We start from the raw sequence: 14,214 nt of genomic DNA on the forward strand, positions 1-14,214 counted from the left end.
TCCCCAGATAGACCCTTTGACCCACACAGGGTCGGCAGAACCGCGTACTTTTGTCAACACTAAGAATTCAACCTTGATCGATAGCATACGCTTAACTAAACCGCAGGCTTTCTGTTCAGATGCTTGAGTTCCTCCACTAGTGATTTTTACATACCAGAGTGCAGGTAGCACACATTCTTTTTTTTTTTTTTTTAATTCTTTCTGTTCCTATTCCTGCTCCTGTGTCTGCTTGGTCAGCGATACAGCAGTGAACTCCGTGAGCCCGCTGCCATCCGAGAATTAAAACAGGGAAGGTAGGGGCGCCGGGGTGGCTCCGTGGGTTAAAGCCTCTGCCTTCGGCTCAGGTCATGACCTCAGGGTCCTGGGATCGAGCCCCGCATTGGGCTCTCTGCTCAGCAGAGAGCTTGCTTCCCCCTCTCTCTGCCTGCCTCTCTGCCTACTTGTGATCTCTGTCTGTCAAATAAATAAATAAATAAATAACCTTTTAAAAAAAAAAAAAAACAGGGCAGATAACATGCCCCCACCCCCGTGCACGCCCCCCTCCTGCCCTCCTCTCTCCCCGGAACAAATACAGCCGCTCCCCTTATTTGCGGATTCATTTTGCGGGGTTCGGCCGCCCGCGGTCAGCTGCGGTCCCGAGACCTGCCACTGTTCTCCAGGCAACAGTAGCCCAACGTCCGGCCTCTGCATCCCTCCCCTCGATGCTCCTCCCCCGGTGGGTGTCTTATCCTCTTACGTCATCCCAAGAAGGGGAACCACAGTACAATTACATGTTCACAGAGAGAAAGAGGCCACATTCTCGTGACTTTGTTACAATACCGTACGTTGTTACAATTCGGTTTTGCCATCATCGTCGCTCATCTCTTTACTGTGCCCGGTTTCTAAATTACACTCTACGTCGGTGTGTATGTGTAAGAAAAACGTCCAGCGTATCTAAGGTTCGCTCACGGCTCACAGGCTGACCTCTGAAGGGGCTCTGTGATGTGTCATGTTTGCTGACACTGAAATTGTTCCTTTGGCATGCTTTTTACCTTTTTTTTTCTTTTCTGAAGATGTATTTATTTATTTCAGAGAGGGTCCGGGAGGGGCCGGAAGGAGGGGGCGAGGGAGGGAGGATGTCAAGCAGACGCCACACTGAGCGCAGAGCCCGACGCGGGGCTCGATCTCACGACCCCGAGATCACGAGCTGAGCCGAAGCCGAGAGTCCGCCGCTTAACTGACTGAGCCTCCCTGGGCTCCCTGCTTTTTACTTATATCAGCGAGGTGTGCCCTCGTGTGTCAAGTCCGGACTCACTTTCCTCACTCGGCCTTACCTAAGGCGACACTGACGTGTGACACGGCCCCGGCTCGCAGCCACTGCACCGTGCGGTTCCAACGGGCAACCCTGCACCTCTGCGGTCCTCGGCCGCTCGGGGCGCTTTGTGGTTTTCCTGTGACTACGGGTGCCGTTAGCCCTCTGGACCCTATTTCCTTTGGCACGTGTAAGAAGTTTCTCGGGGGTCTGGGAGAGCAGGCACGGGGGCGAGGGCCCCCCCCACTGCCGTGCACACGTGGCCTCTCGGAGCCACTGATGGAATTCCCGCTGCACCTGCACGCCTGGCTGAGAGGGGCAAACGGGTGAAGCTGAGCGTGTCTTCCCGCTCTGGTGAAGGTCTGGAGCCAGGAAAGGGAGGTGTGCAAGCTGCAGGGCCTGCTGTCCCGTCAACAGGGGGACCCCCGTGGATATCCCCCCCTCTGTTCTCTTGAGGGTCTACGTGACGCCTGCATGGCCCAGCCCAGGCCTCGCAGAGAGGAGGGGTCCCGCGGAAGCGCTGGGAGAGGGGAGGGGGGCGTCGTGTCCCTCTGAGCAGCCTGTCCCTTGTGACGGGCTCCTCCTGGCCCCACGATCCTGACGGTCCGTGTACAGACATCAGTCCGAGCCGCGGACCTCCAGCCGGTGCGGGGAAGCCCCCGTGTTCGGGGTTCTCATACTTTGCTCCCGGGCAGAGGACTGTGGGGCCCCTGCCGTCGGCACCCGGAGCCTGCTGGTCTCTGATTGTGGACCCAGCTTGGCGGTGATTTAATAAGCCTGGTTGCGTTCTTCCCCCGGGGCAAAATTCAGTTAATCCTCAGGCTAACAGACGGCAGATTAGAAACAGCCAGATGAGAGCTACTGGGGCCCACGGAGTGACGGAGACCAATAAGCTGGCAGGAGCAGGGGTGGGGGAGGGGGCAGAAACGCTGACAGGGCGGGCCTGTCCTCGAAGGGGGTCCCTGCGGTGGGGAGAGGGGTGGAGGGGGTCCAGGTCTCTGCTCTGCGAGGGCAGGTGCAGCACTTTCTGGCCCGGGAGATCCCGAGGGGGACCTCTCTACCCCACGACGTGCTACCTAAGAAAGGGGCACTCGATGCATTTTAGTAAGTGGCCTGCCCAGAATGGGTACGACAAACCCGGGGGACTGGAGAGAATAAGCATCCGTTATCCGGAAGTCTCCTGTGTGACGTTTAATTCCCTGATACCCCAGGATAATGGAAGCATTGATCTACGAATAGCATCAGTGACAACCTGATTCTGGTGACAGGGTCTTCGACTTTTTATACGTGACGTCAGGGGATCCCGAAGGTTTCCCGGCTGAGGGATGTGGGAACAGGCCCAGAGAGGTCGAGTGACTTTCCAAACATCACATAGCATTAGGGGTAGAACCAAGATTACCTTGCGGTCTGCTCGGCCAGAGACACCCCCTCCAGCCCCCGTCACAGGCCCTTGGGGACCCCTTTCCTCCCCAATGCATGCAGGCATTCAGACAGGTGCCCTGGGGGGACCCACACTCCACGTGGGTCCCTAAGTGTGACATCTCCAAGTGGAGAACGTTCTGAAATGTCTACAGACACTGGCATCCTTTATAGCCGGTCTGGGTTCAGGGGAGCTCAGACCGTTCCCCCCAGAACAGATTTGGTGCCAGATCTTTCCAAACAAGGAAATCCAGCAGTTTGGAGAATCGTTCAAGGTCACAAGCTTATAACAGAGGATTTGAACCCCAGCCGTCCGATAGCGGAGTAAACACTCTTACCTCCCGGCCGCAGGGCTTGCCCTTCAGACTGGGTTTATGGCCGAGGCCCCACACGGCCCCACAGTGGCTGTGCTCCCTGCCCTACCCTGTGTTCTCGGGGACAGTTTCCTGGGTTTGTGTTGCCCACATGCAGACCAGACTCAGAGGAGATGGTTCCCGGGGGCCTGTCCTGCCCCAGCCCAGGCTAGTGAGAGCATCGGCTCCCCCCGCAGTCCTGGGGACAGTCCCTGGGGACCAGCAGGCCTGGCCACAGCCTCTCCCGATGGTGAGTGTACGACCTGTGCAGCCGTGGTGGCAGGAACCCGGCTCTGTCACAAAGGGGGCTCGTGACCTGCCCACGGCCGACCCAGAGGGTCACCTGGCTGGGCCACCCAGGCTCCAGCCGGCAGCCTGGCTCTCCCCGTCGGGGCTGGCGCAGGGACACAGCGGGAACTTCTTTCCTCCAAATTAAATAAAAACCAAGAAAAAATTTTTTTAATTAAAAAATGAACGAAAACAAAGAGCAGGGAGGAGCCAAGAGGCACCCTTTCTGAGGCCTGGCACTGTGCACACAGGAGGTGCTGAGCACCCAGCAGCAGCATCTCCTCTGGGAAGCCCTCCCTGATTCTCAGCTGGGTTAGGATCCCCCCACTGCATGCCCTGCACTGGTAGTCATCCAGACCAGTGGGTCACTGGTCACCCAGTGTCCCTCCCCATTCCCCACTTTAGACCAGGCCATCCTTCCCTGCTCCATGGGTGCCACCGGGTCTGTGTGGAATCCTGGCCCCCAGGGGAATGCCAGGGGGGGAAGGAGGGAAATGGACAGCATCTGCCCACTCCCGCACAGGCTCTGGGTGGCCCTTGGGCCCAGGAGTCTGTCAGGTTGTCCCCTCAGGACCTGGAGAAGGGTCACGTTGACTCTTGCCACCGTGAGGTCTTGAAGACTATCTAGAAAGGCCGTGTCGGGGGGATGTGGGGAGGAGGGGGCCTCTCAGGGGGGCTGAGTTCAGTGCCTTGGCCCAACTGATGGGACTGTAATTCCCAGGGAGGGGGACACAGGAAAAGGGTGTTGTTATCTGGGATGCCAGACGTCTGCCGGGTCTCAGGGGCACCCAGGTGGCTGGAAGGTCGTGGTTGAAGAGACACATGCAGAAACTCGGAGATACGGCAGACCTCGGTCCAGAGTCTGGAGCGTGGACATGACCCGGACCGCACAGGGCACAGGGTGGTGGGGGAGGGAGGGGCATCGGGAGGCCGGGGCGGCAGGGACGGCAGGCAGACTGGGGAGGGAGGCCCCAGTGCCTGCCTTGGCCTCTGAACTTGAACTAAGTTCTGTGAGATTTTCCAGATTAAAACAGGAATTGTTTTTCTCCACAAACCCATTCTGTCTGCTCTGCCCCGCATCTCCCAGGCCCTGGCTCCCTGCCCGCTTCCGCTCCACCCTCTGCCCCCACCCCTGTCTGCTGGAGGCCCTGCTGGCTCAGGGCACCCCTCCTGGATCTCCAGCCCAGGACACAAGCCCGCAGGCCCCTCTGTCCCAGGATCCTTGCGTCCCATCCCCATCCTCCACGTCCCCCAGCCTGGCCGGCCCCCTAGGCCCCGTCTCAGGACTTTCCCAGCTGCTCCTTTAGACCCAGAACAGGGCTGAGGGGAGCCGAGGGTCCAACAGCAGGTGCCCATGGAGGTCTGTCCTGGGCCCTGGGTGGGAGCATGTGCAGACCCCCTGCTCCGGCAGCCCACCTGTCTCCCTGCTCAGGAGCCTCTGGCTCAGGATCCCCCAGCAATCGGGGCAAGTTTCCGACAGCCCAGCTCAGTCTAGCCCCCATGCTCCGGCCACATCCAGCAGACCGGCCTGGGCCAGTTCTTCCCACCCCACCTCACCCCATCCATCCATCCATCCCAAGTCCCCTGCCTGCCTTCCGAGAGAAGATTCCAACAGCCCACTCCTCCAGGGAGCCCGCCCGGATTTGCAGATGGGGGTGGGCACCCTGCCTCCTGCCCCGGCTCTCCCGTCACACTTGAGGCGCTGCGAGTGTGCACCACCCACACGAGGCTGGGACTTCCTTCCTCCAAGCAGGTCCCCTGCCTCCCTGGACTCAGTGCTCCGGGCCGGACACGGGGGCCGCGCTGGGGAAGCTGTTCCGGGCAGGGGGGCAGATGGATTGGAGAACAGAGGACCGAAGCCAGAAACGAGGCTGCCTGATACTAAGCTCTGTGGGCAGGCGGGGGGGTGGGGGGTTGCCGCACGGGAGCCCGTCCAGGGGCTGGCCCGGGCTGACCTCACGGCCCCCTTGTCTTCCTCTCGTAGATGAAGATGACGCCAACAGACTCGGGGAGAAGGTGATCCTGCGCGAGCAGGTGAAGGAGCTCTTCAATGAGAAATACGGTCAGTGCACGAGGAGTGGGGTCTGCGGGCAGCCCCTCCTCCCTCTACAGCCAGCCCTGCCGCCTCCAGCCCCGCCCACCCCCGCCCCTGCCAGCTGCCCTGCCCATGACTGGTGGGAGCTGACCCCCCCACGTCCCCCGTCGGAGGAAGGGGAAAGAGCCTGTCTGGGGCGCCCAGGGCGGTGGTGGCGGTCAGCGATTCCGCTGCTCTAGGGCTGGGTCGCGTGGCAGAGGCCATGGCCCACGGCCAAGTGCTGGTGAGCTCACCTGCCCCACACACGTTTAGCTGTGAGGACCCAGGGCAAGGGGTCCGATCCCTGCCATCCTGGGGCTCTGAATCTATGCAGGGAGGTGGTCACGGAGTGGGTTAGGGCCGTGCCATGCCAGGGGAAGGCGTCCAGGGTGCCAGGGCAGAGCCCAGATGGGGCAGTTAATAATACGGTTACTGGGCGTCCGGCTGGCTTGGTGGGTGGGGGGAGGTGCGACTCTCGGTCCAGGGTGACAGGTTCGAGCCCCGCGTTGGGTGTAGAGGATACTTAAAAAGTAAATTCTTAAAAATAAAATAAATTCTCGGGGCGCCTGGGTGGCTCAGTGGGTTAAAGCCTTTGCCTTCAGCTCAGGTCATGATCCCAGAGTCCTGGGATCGAGCCCCGCATCGGGCTCTCTGCTCCACAGGGAGCCTGCTTCCTCCCCTTTCTCTGCCTGCCTCTCTGCCTACTTGTGATCTCTGTCTGCCAAATAAATAAGTAAATAAAATCTTTTTTAAAATAAATAAATAAATAAATAAAATTCTTAAAATAATAATAATAATAGTATGGTTACAGTTGAGATTTTTAGGTCACTGAGTGCCGAGCTATGCCAGATGCTTTACTTGTGAAGAATTCAGTATCATTTCCATTTTGCACCGTAGCAGGGAGACAGACAGTAATAAAAAAATATTTTAAAGTAGAGTTTAGGAGAGTGATAATGGAGAAGCAGGAGCAGGATAAAGGGTCGCGGGCCTGGGGGGTGGGGCAGGAAAGCCCCTGGGAGAATGGGACGCGTTAGCTGACACTCAAATGTCAGGAGAGGACACGCGTGCCAGGAAAAGCTTGTGGGGCGTTGGGGACGGCTGGGCGACTGGGGACCAGCAAGGAGGCCAGAGGACCTGGAGCAAGCAGCTGAGGGGAGGCCCCGATGCGCGGGGAAGGGCAGGCAGGTCGACCAAGGAGTTGGGGTTTCGTCCTGAAAGTGACAGGCGACTCTGCTGGCCGTTGTTGGGGTCATCTGTCACTTGTCATGGTGACATCAAAATTCAAACGGGGATGAAGGCGGAGAGAACGGCACTGGTGACCCGCCCGGTCACCCAGAGCCAGCCCGTGGGATCGCCAGCCGTTGGCCAACCTGACTTGCTCTGCGTCCTCGAACGCGCTTCAAAATCTGGGAAAACACACCCAAGGGGCGCCTCGGTGGCTCAGTGGGTTAGGCCTCTGCCTTCGGCTCAGGTCATGATCCCAGGGTCCTGGGATTGAGCCTGCTTCCCCCCGCCCCCGCCTGCCTCTCTGCCTACTTGTGATCTCTGTCTGTCAAATAAATAAAGAAAATCTTTTAAAAAAAAAAATACACACCCAAGACACCCCGTCCTATCATTCATAAGTAACTAATAATAGATTAATGTAAGTATAAATAATAAGGAAGGACTTTGTAGTTATTCTACCGTGGGTACACACACCTGCTTTACCAGGTGGGCGCGCTCAAGTGCCTGTTTCATTCTCAGCGCTGGGTATTAGATTTATGGTTTTGCTAAGCGGATTTTTAAAAAGGGCGTGTACTGATTTTTTAAACTCTGTACTGCGGTGGCCACGGAGCTGGACCACGCCGGGATCCAGCCCCGTCCTCGGAGGGCGTGGCCTCCCACGGGGGACATCGTCCCCTGGCGCTGACCCACCGTGTCTTGTAGGCGAGGCCCTGGGCCTGAACCGGCCTGTGCTGGTCCCTTACAAACTGATCCGGGACAGCCCGGACGCCGTAGAGGTCACGGGCCTGCCTGACGACATCCCGTTCCGGAACCCCAACACGTACGACATCCACCGGCTGGAGAAGATCCTGAAGGCCCGCGAGCACGTGCGAATGGTCATCATCAATCAGCTCCAGTGAGTGCCCTCCCCCCACCTCCCCACCCCGTCATCCAGAGTGCGGTGGGGGGAGGGCAGAGAGGGCAGGGACCGTGGGGGGAAAGGGTGGAGAAATTCCCAAAGCTGTCGCAGCCGGGGAACAAGAGAGGCAGAGACAGACACACACATGCCTCTTGCTTGCCCAGAATCCGGGAGACAGGTAGCTTAACACTCTCCTCTTCGGTGAAAGGAAACCGCTCCCCAGAGCGAGAGAAGGGCAGGGCTCAGTCCTGGTGGGTCAGCTGGGAGGCAGACCAGGCTCTCCCACTCCGTCCCACTCACTGGAACTCAGTACGACACACGTTCTCACGGTTCCACGGGGCTGGGACGTCCGAGATCAAGGTGGTGGCCGGTTCAGGGTCCGGTGAGGACCCGCTTCCTAGTTTCCGGATGACCCGTCTTCTCGGGGCGCCTGGGGGGGGGCTCAGTCGCTTCAGCATCCAACTCTTGGTTATGGCTCAGGTCATGATCTCAGGGTCCTGAGTCCCTGCTCGGGAGGGAGCCTGCTTCCCCCTCTCTGTGCCTGCCTCTCTGCCTACTTGTCATCTCTCTCTCTCTGAAATAAATAAAATCTTAAAAAAAAAAAAAAGTTATTTAAAAAAAAATTAAAACTTATCAGAAAAAATCAAGACTACAAATAAATTACCACACAGTCACTGTATGGCTATAGTTAAAAATAGTTGATCGCACATTTGGAAATTGCTAAGAGAGTAGATCTTAAAAGTCCTTGTCACAAGAAAGAAAGATTTTGCGGGGCACCTGGCTGGCTCCTTCGGTAGAGCATGTGACTCTTGACCTCGGGGTCCTGAGACCCGGAGCATCTCCTCTCATGAGAGGTGTCGCCTCTTTTCAGGGGGCAGGTGGGAAGGAAGAGGGGAAACCCCATGTTTCTAACCGCCATCTCATTTCTTTCTCTTTCAGACCTTTTGCAGAAATCTGTAATGACGCCAAGGTGCCAGGTAAGGCAGTGGCTGGAAAGGCCACCTCTCTGCTTCTCGGGGACCAGGGTCTGTGGGCAGATGGGGTGCAGGTGCCTGCCAGGGCCGGGGGTGGGGCAGCCACAGCCTGGCTGAGCATGTCCTATGAGCCGGAGATAATGACGGGCAGGTTGGAGCGGGGGGGGGGGGGAGGGCTGGTGGGATCATGGCACCCCCCCGAGGAGGAGACAGACACAGGGGAGGTGACCCACGGTGGGGGCACCCCACCATCCTTCCTGCATTTGCAGAACACACACCTACACCAGAAACTCCCCTAGAACCCTTGAGCACACAGGAAGCTGGGAGACCGTCCGGCAGACGATGGTTCCGACTGAGAAGATGCACTAGGGGAACGGGGCTGTGTTCCTGGGGGTGACTGGGAGGCACGCCTCTGGCCACAGTGTGCTGTTGGAAAGCTGAGGCCCAGAGAGGGGAAGGAGCTTGACGGGCCCATGTGAGGAGCTTGGTGGCCCCCTCGAGCCATCCCTCCGAACTGCAGGTCCAGCAGGTGCCCAGTGATGGGCCCCCCATCCTGGCCTAAGACCCGAGGCCCCATCTCCAGCTGGGTCTGGGTCTCCCTGGACCACCACGGCCTAGGGTGGCACAGCCCTGCCAGGAGCCGGCTGCCCTCTGGCCTGCGCTGATCACAGGGGGCCGAGCGGGGCACCAGACTCTCGGGTGGGGAGGTGACAAGTTTGGGGAGCTGTTCCCAGGTCGAAGGCAGAGATGCAGAAGGCCCCACGGAGGAGAGCCGGGGCCACGAGCTCCCAGGGCGGATGCCATGACTTGTGTCCACCACTCCCCCTACCCCACCATGGCCATCTTTAGGGTTTTCCAGGCACCCCGGTTGGCCGTGATCCTGGGCCAGCACCTCTGCCTTCCTGTTCACATGGGGCCCCCTACCAAAACCCCTTTCCTCCGGCCCATTCCCTGAGCTCCTTCCGCCTCCAGTATCTTCGGTTTCCGAGGATGTCTGTCTACACCCTGGTCACAGACGCCCAGCCTCTGAGTTGTCTTCACCAGCTGCACAAACAGCCACCTCGTCAGCCAGCCAGCCCTCATGCTGTCACTAGGGCCCTGCTGGTTTCTACTCAGGGAACTGGCCGCTCAGTCTAGCACCGAACCCTCCTTGTGTGACCCGCAGTTGCAAATCTATTTTCTACGTCTCACGTATACCTCCCAATGTCATTCTGCCGCAGCAGAGCCCCAGCTGAGTCCTGCCCCGTGCTGGGCTGGACGCTGGGCTCTTTGATACACAGTAATCTCCTTTGAGTCTCACATCACACGGTTTTCCCCATTTGGCTCAGAGAGGTTAATCGATCTGCCCAGGGTCACACAGCTAGTGCTGGCAGTAATGAGAATTGGAATCTGGGACGTCTGACTGGAAACCAAGGTCTCTTTCCCCTGGGGGCCCTGCCTGCTGGGAACGGTCACCTGTCCCAGCAGTCTGAGGTCGGAGCCATCACACGTCCACAGTTAACAGAGGAAATGAAGGCACAGGGCCAAGTGACTTGAAGTGACTTTCTCCAGGGCCCAAGGTCAAGCCCTTCATTGCGGCATGCTGGGCCCTGGGAGTTCTAGGGAGGCCAGCCCCTCCCCCCGCCAAGGCTGGATGCTCCTGGGATGGTACAAGGGGGACCTGGGCCTGAACTGAGCCCACTCGGGGAGGCATACCCGGGGGGTGAGGCTCGTGTTAGCAAAGGCAGGGGACCCAAGGGGCAGTGGGACCTGGTTAAGGTCGGAGGTTGGAGGGATGCGCCTCAGGGGCCTGGGGCTTCTGGAGCCTTGAATGCCGAGAAAGGGGCTTGAAACCTGAAAACAAAAGCCTTCTCCAGAGGGGTTCAGCGCCGAGACCCAGCGCCCCTTTTCTCCCACCAGCCAAAGACAGCAGCATTCCCAAGCGCAAGAGAAAGCGGGTCTCAGAAGGGAACTCCTTCTCCTCGTCCTCCTCATCTTCCTCCTCCTCGTCTTCTAACCCGGAGTCCGTGGCGTCCAACCAGATCTCACTCGTGGTAAGGTGGCACCGATCCGGACCTCCCCGCCGCACGCAGGCATGGCTCTCTCCTCTGGGGCGTGCGTTTGGGGTGCCGGGAGACGCTGGGCCCTGAATGGGGCTGATCTACTCAAGACATAGCCCAACCCTGTCCCCGGCGGCTCACGCCCCCACCCCAGGCAGGAAGTCACACCCCCCGTGGGGCAGGTGGGCGGTGGGAGCCCCCAGAGAGGGTAGGGGACTCCCCTGGCCGTGCCAGAGCAGGACCCCGAGCAGACTCTCGGTTCCCAGGCTACCAGAGGCTGAGTTCATCTCTGCGCTCCCCTCTGCCTCGCCACAGCCCTGTGAGGTGCAGGTGTTACCCGCAGGGTGTGGAGGAGGCAGTCGGGGGTCAGCGCTGGTTGACTGTGGCCTCGCTGTGGTCGGCGCAGATGGAGGACCCCACCCGCAGCCACCGCTGCCTCCTCCCGTCCGCCAGGGGCTTGGCTTGGGTTGTGTCCCCTCCAAGAGGAAAACCTCGTGAGGGGCACACACCCTCGGGAGTTCTTTCTGACTTTAAAATACCGACTTTGAAGTCCTGAGTCCGGTGGGGAGAATAGTGGGATGCCTTAAAAAATGATGTGGGGATTTATCGTTTGACCGTGCCTCCCTTTAACCCCTTCCTGGGGAACCCCCCCCCCCAATTCAGGCTATCCCTTTCTCCCCACCTAGGGGTGCCTATACAGGGTCCCTAGCTCTTCCCACTGCCCAGATCCTTACATGGAAGGTCTTGGGGGCCAAGCAGAGGCAGCCTGGAGGGAGAGGGACAGACTCTTTGGGGCATAAGGCCCGGAGGGCTGACTGCTGTTCTGAGCCACGCCTCAGTTTCGTCCCGTCCACAGAAACAGCCCCTGGGACACAGGTGGGAACAGGTCAGAAGGCCACAGCCCGGGCTCCCTGGCCCCTGGTGAACTGTGTGACCTTGGACAGGTCACGTCCCCTCTCTGGACCTTCAGCTGCCTCCAGACGAATACCATCTGACAAGGCCCTTCGGAAAGCATCGCTAAGTGGTCTGGCGGTCTTTCCGCATCCCGGAGTCCTAACGCAGACCCTTTGTCCCCCTGTCTCTAGCAGTGGCCAATGTACATGGTGGACTACGCCGGCCTAAACGTGCAGCTCCCGGGACCTCTGAATTACTAGACCTCAGTGCTGAATCAGGACCTCACTCAGAAAGACTAAAGGAAATGTAATTTATGTACAAAGTGTATATTCGGATATGTATCGATGCCTTTTAGTTTTTCCAATGATTTTTACACTATATTCCTGCCACCAAGGCCTTTTTAAATAAGTAAAAAAAAGAAAAAAAAAAAAGCATGGCCCTTGCTCATAACTTTATTGCGTGTTCTTGTTTGGAATTAACAAGTACAGCTGTCACTGGGACAAGGTCAGGAAACCCGGCTCAGACGGCCTGCCAAGGTCCCCCTTCCTTGCCAGAGCTGGTGCCTGCCAGAGCAGAGGCGGTGTCCCTGACCACTGGGCCCTGGTGTCTAGGGACAGACTTCTCTCATTTCTCTGCTGCTGGGACCCTGTGGCCTCCAGATGAGCTGCCACGGGAGGCCAGGTGACAGACTGACCCCTGGCCTCAGAGTACACAGGGTGGCAGGGGGCTGTCTTGGTGACGGAGAGGTGACAGCTCAAGTGTTCAGTATGACCAGTAAGCCTGGAATCTCCATGGCTGGGGAGAAGGCACCTTGGCAGAGGGGCCTCTGGGTTGGACCCAGAGGGGTGGGGCACATTTTTGATAGCGCTCAAGGGCATCTGAGCAGAGTGATGGGTCACAGCTGTGTCTCAGCAAGGCCACCTTGGTGGCAAGGTGAGGAGGAGGAAGGAAGGGGTAAGACTGAAAGCAGGACAGGTCGAAAAGGGCCTGACAGTGGGCAGCACCCCCATTCACTCAGGGTGGGGAAGGCAGGGTGTGCCCTGGGAAGACAGGGCAGTGCCCAACCTAGAACCATCTCTGAAGCAGAAACTCCGAGAACCCAGCTGGGGTTGGCAGGGCAAAGCAGGATGGGGAGGACAGGACCGTGATCTAGGAGAGCCGCCTGTGCAGAGGCTGGGAGGCTGCCCGAGACCCGAGACCTTGGGCGTTCAAGGAACAGGGAGTGGCTGCCGGCGGGATGAGGGCTGTGCCCGCACAGGGAGCCCCGCTGGCTGGGTGAGTGAGGCAGAAATGCCGCCTGGGTCCTTCAGGCTGAGCTGGACGCCCTGGGGACATCCTGCGTCGCTTTTTCCACCGGCATGTGGAAGTGTGGAAGGCCTTGGGGCCTGCCAGGGGCGGCCTGGAGGGAGGGGGGGAGTCCCCACCCAATTATAGAAGGACCCGGCCTCCTGCGGGCAAGAATGGTCAGGGCTGGAAGGAGAAGCTGGGAGACCCCAGGGGAGGCTCCTGTGCTTATTCCGGGAAGAGCTGGCCCGGCTTCCAGCCAGGTGGAGAATAACAAGGAGGTCAGCCAACAGGACTTGGAAGTCAATTGGACAGGAGCGCCGGGGCACGGAGGGGTCACGGTGACCACAGGTCTAGCCAAGGGCTAGAAGCCGGCCTAGGATTCCAATGAGCCTGAGTCCTGATTCAGCTAATTACACGATCCAAACCGGCCGGGAGCTTCTGCCAACCCGTGGGGTCAGCCAGGTGCCCAGACCTGGGAGGGTACAGCCTTCCGGACTCGGTTTCCTCCTGGAAAGATGCAAGAAGCCAGAAGCCACAGGCTTGGCACGCCGAGCCCAGACTGTTCCTCTCCCTGCTGCTGCCACCACCTCCCCGTCCCATCCCGGTGGCCCCAGGGGTCACCAGGGCCAGCCACCCCACCCGCAGAGCCCTGCCCCTTTCTCTCCAGATCAGGGCTGGGGCGCCCCCCCCCCCCCCCCCGCCCCGCCGGCCCTGGAGGCAGAAACTCTTGAAACCCAAGACAATCCGGCAGCTGCCACCTGGCCCTCAGCCCCCGCTCCTGGAGGCCGGGCGCCCCCGTCTAATCCCGCCTCCCCGGATTAGACGCCTCGGGCGCTCTTCCTGCCCCCGCCCCGCCCGGGCACGGCGTGCAAACGCCCACCCGGCGATCGCGGCCCTTCCCCTCCGTCCCCTCCCCTGCCTCTCCTCCTCCCCGCCCGCCCCCTTCCTTTCTCCACCGCCGCCACCACCGAGCGGGAGCGGGTGCCGCCGGGGACCCCCGCCTTCCCGGGCGCGGCCTCCCCTCCCCGGGCGCCCCGCTGCCCACCCCTCCTCCCCGCCCGCCCCCTTCCTTTCTCCACCGCCGCCACCACCGAGCGGGAGCGGGTGCCGCCGGGGACCCCCGCCTTCCCGGGCGCGGCCTCCCCTCCCCGGGCGCCCCCGCTGCCCACCCCGGGCCGGCTGGCGCCTGTCGGTCGCCTAGAGACCAGCCTCCGCCCCCGCCCAGCCCCGCGGCCGCGGCCGGAAGTGGCTCCTGCCCGGCGGGCGGCTGCGCGGGAGGCGGGGCGCCCGGGGAGGGCCCGGGGACGCGCGCCGCGGCCTGCGGAGCCTCCGCCATCTGTCTGCCTGCGCTCGCGCTCCCGCGGGCGGCTCAGCGGGTGGTGCGGCGGGGCCCCGCGCCCTGGGGCCCGACCGCACTCCGCGAAAGCAGAAGGAGGGACCCCCACATCCCCCGCAAGGCAGAGCCCTTGACCC

The 14,214-nt window shown here is 60.3% G+C and overlaps 1 protein-coding gene across 5 annotated transcripts in view; it reads left to right on the forward strand.

The window, feature by feature from the left end:
* Nucleotides 1–11,879, forward strand: part of GTF2IRD1 (GTF2I repeat domain containing 1) — a 93,953-nt gene extending 82,074 nt beyond the window's left edge. For 4 of the 5 annotated variants that reach the window (XM_044234089.1, XM_044234093.1, XM_044234092.1 and 1 more), the window contains 5 exons: nucleotides 5,336–5,413; nucleotides 7,352–7,544; nucleotides 8,487–8,524; nucleotides 10,421–10,554; nucleotides 11,646–11,879. In XM_044234089.1, the coding sequence (XP_044090024.1) occupies nucleotides 5,336–5,413; nucleotides 7,352–7,544; nucleotides 8,487–8,524; nucleotides 10,421–10,554; nucleotides 11,646–11,714 (512 nt within the window). In that variant the 3' untranslated portion in view covers nucleotides 11,715–11,879. The remainder of the gene's footprint in view (nucleotides 1–5,335; nucleotides 5,414–7,351; nucleotides 7,545–8,486; nucleotides 8,525–10,420; nucleotides 10,555–11,645) is intronic. The other variant, XM_044234091.1, reaches the window with a different exon arrangement.
* Nucleotides 11,880–14,214: the final 2,335 nt, after the last annotated feature.

The sequence above is a fragment of the Neovison vison genome, chromosome 14, assembly GCF_020171115.1.
Source record: "Neovison vison isolate M4711 chromosome 14, ASM_NN_V1, whole genome shotgun sequence".
In the NCBI taxonomy this organism is placed as follows: Eukaryota; Metazoa; Chordata; class Mammalia; order Carnivora; family Mustelidae; genus Neogale; species Neogale vison.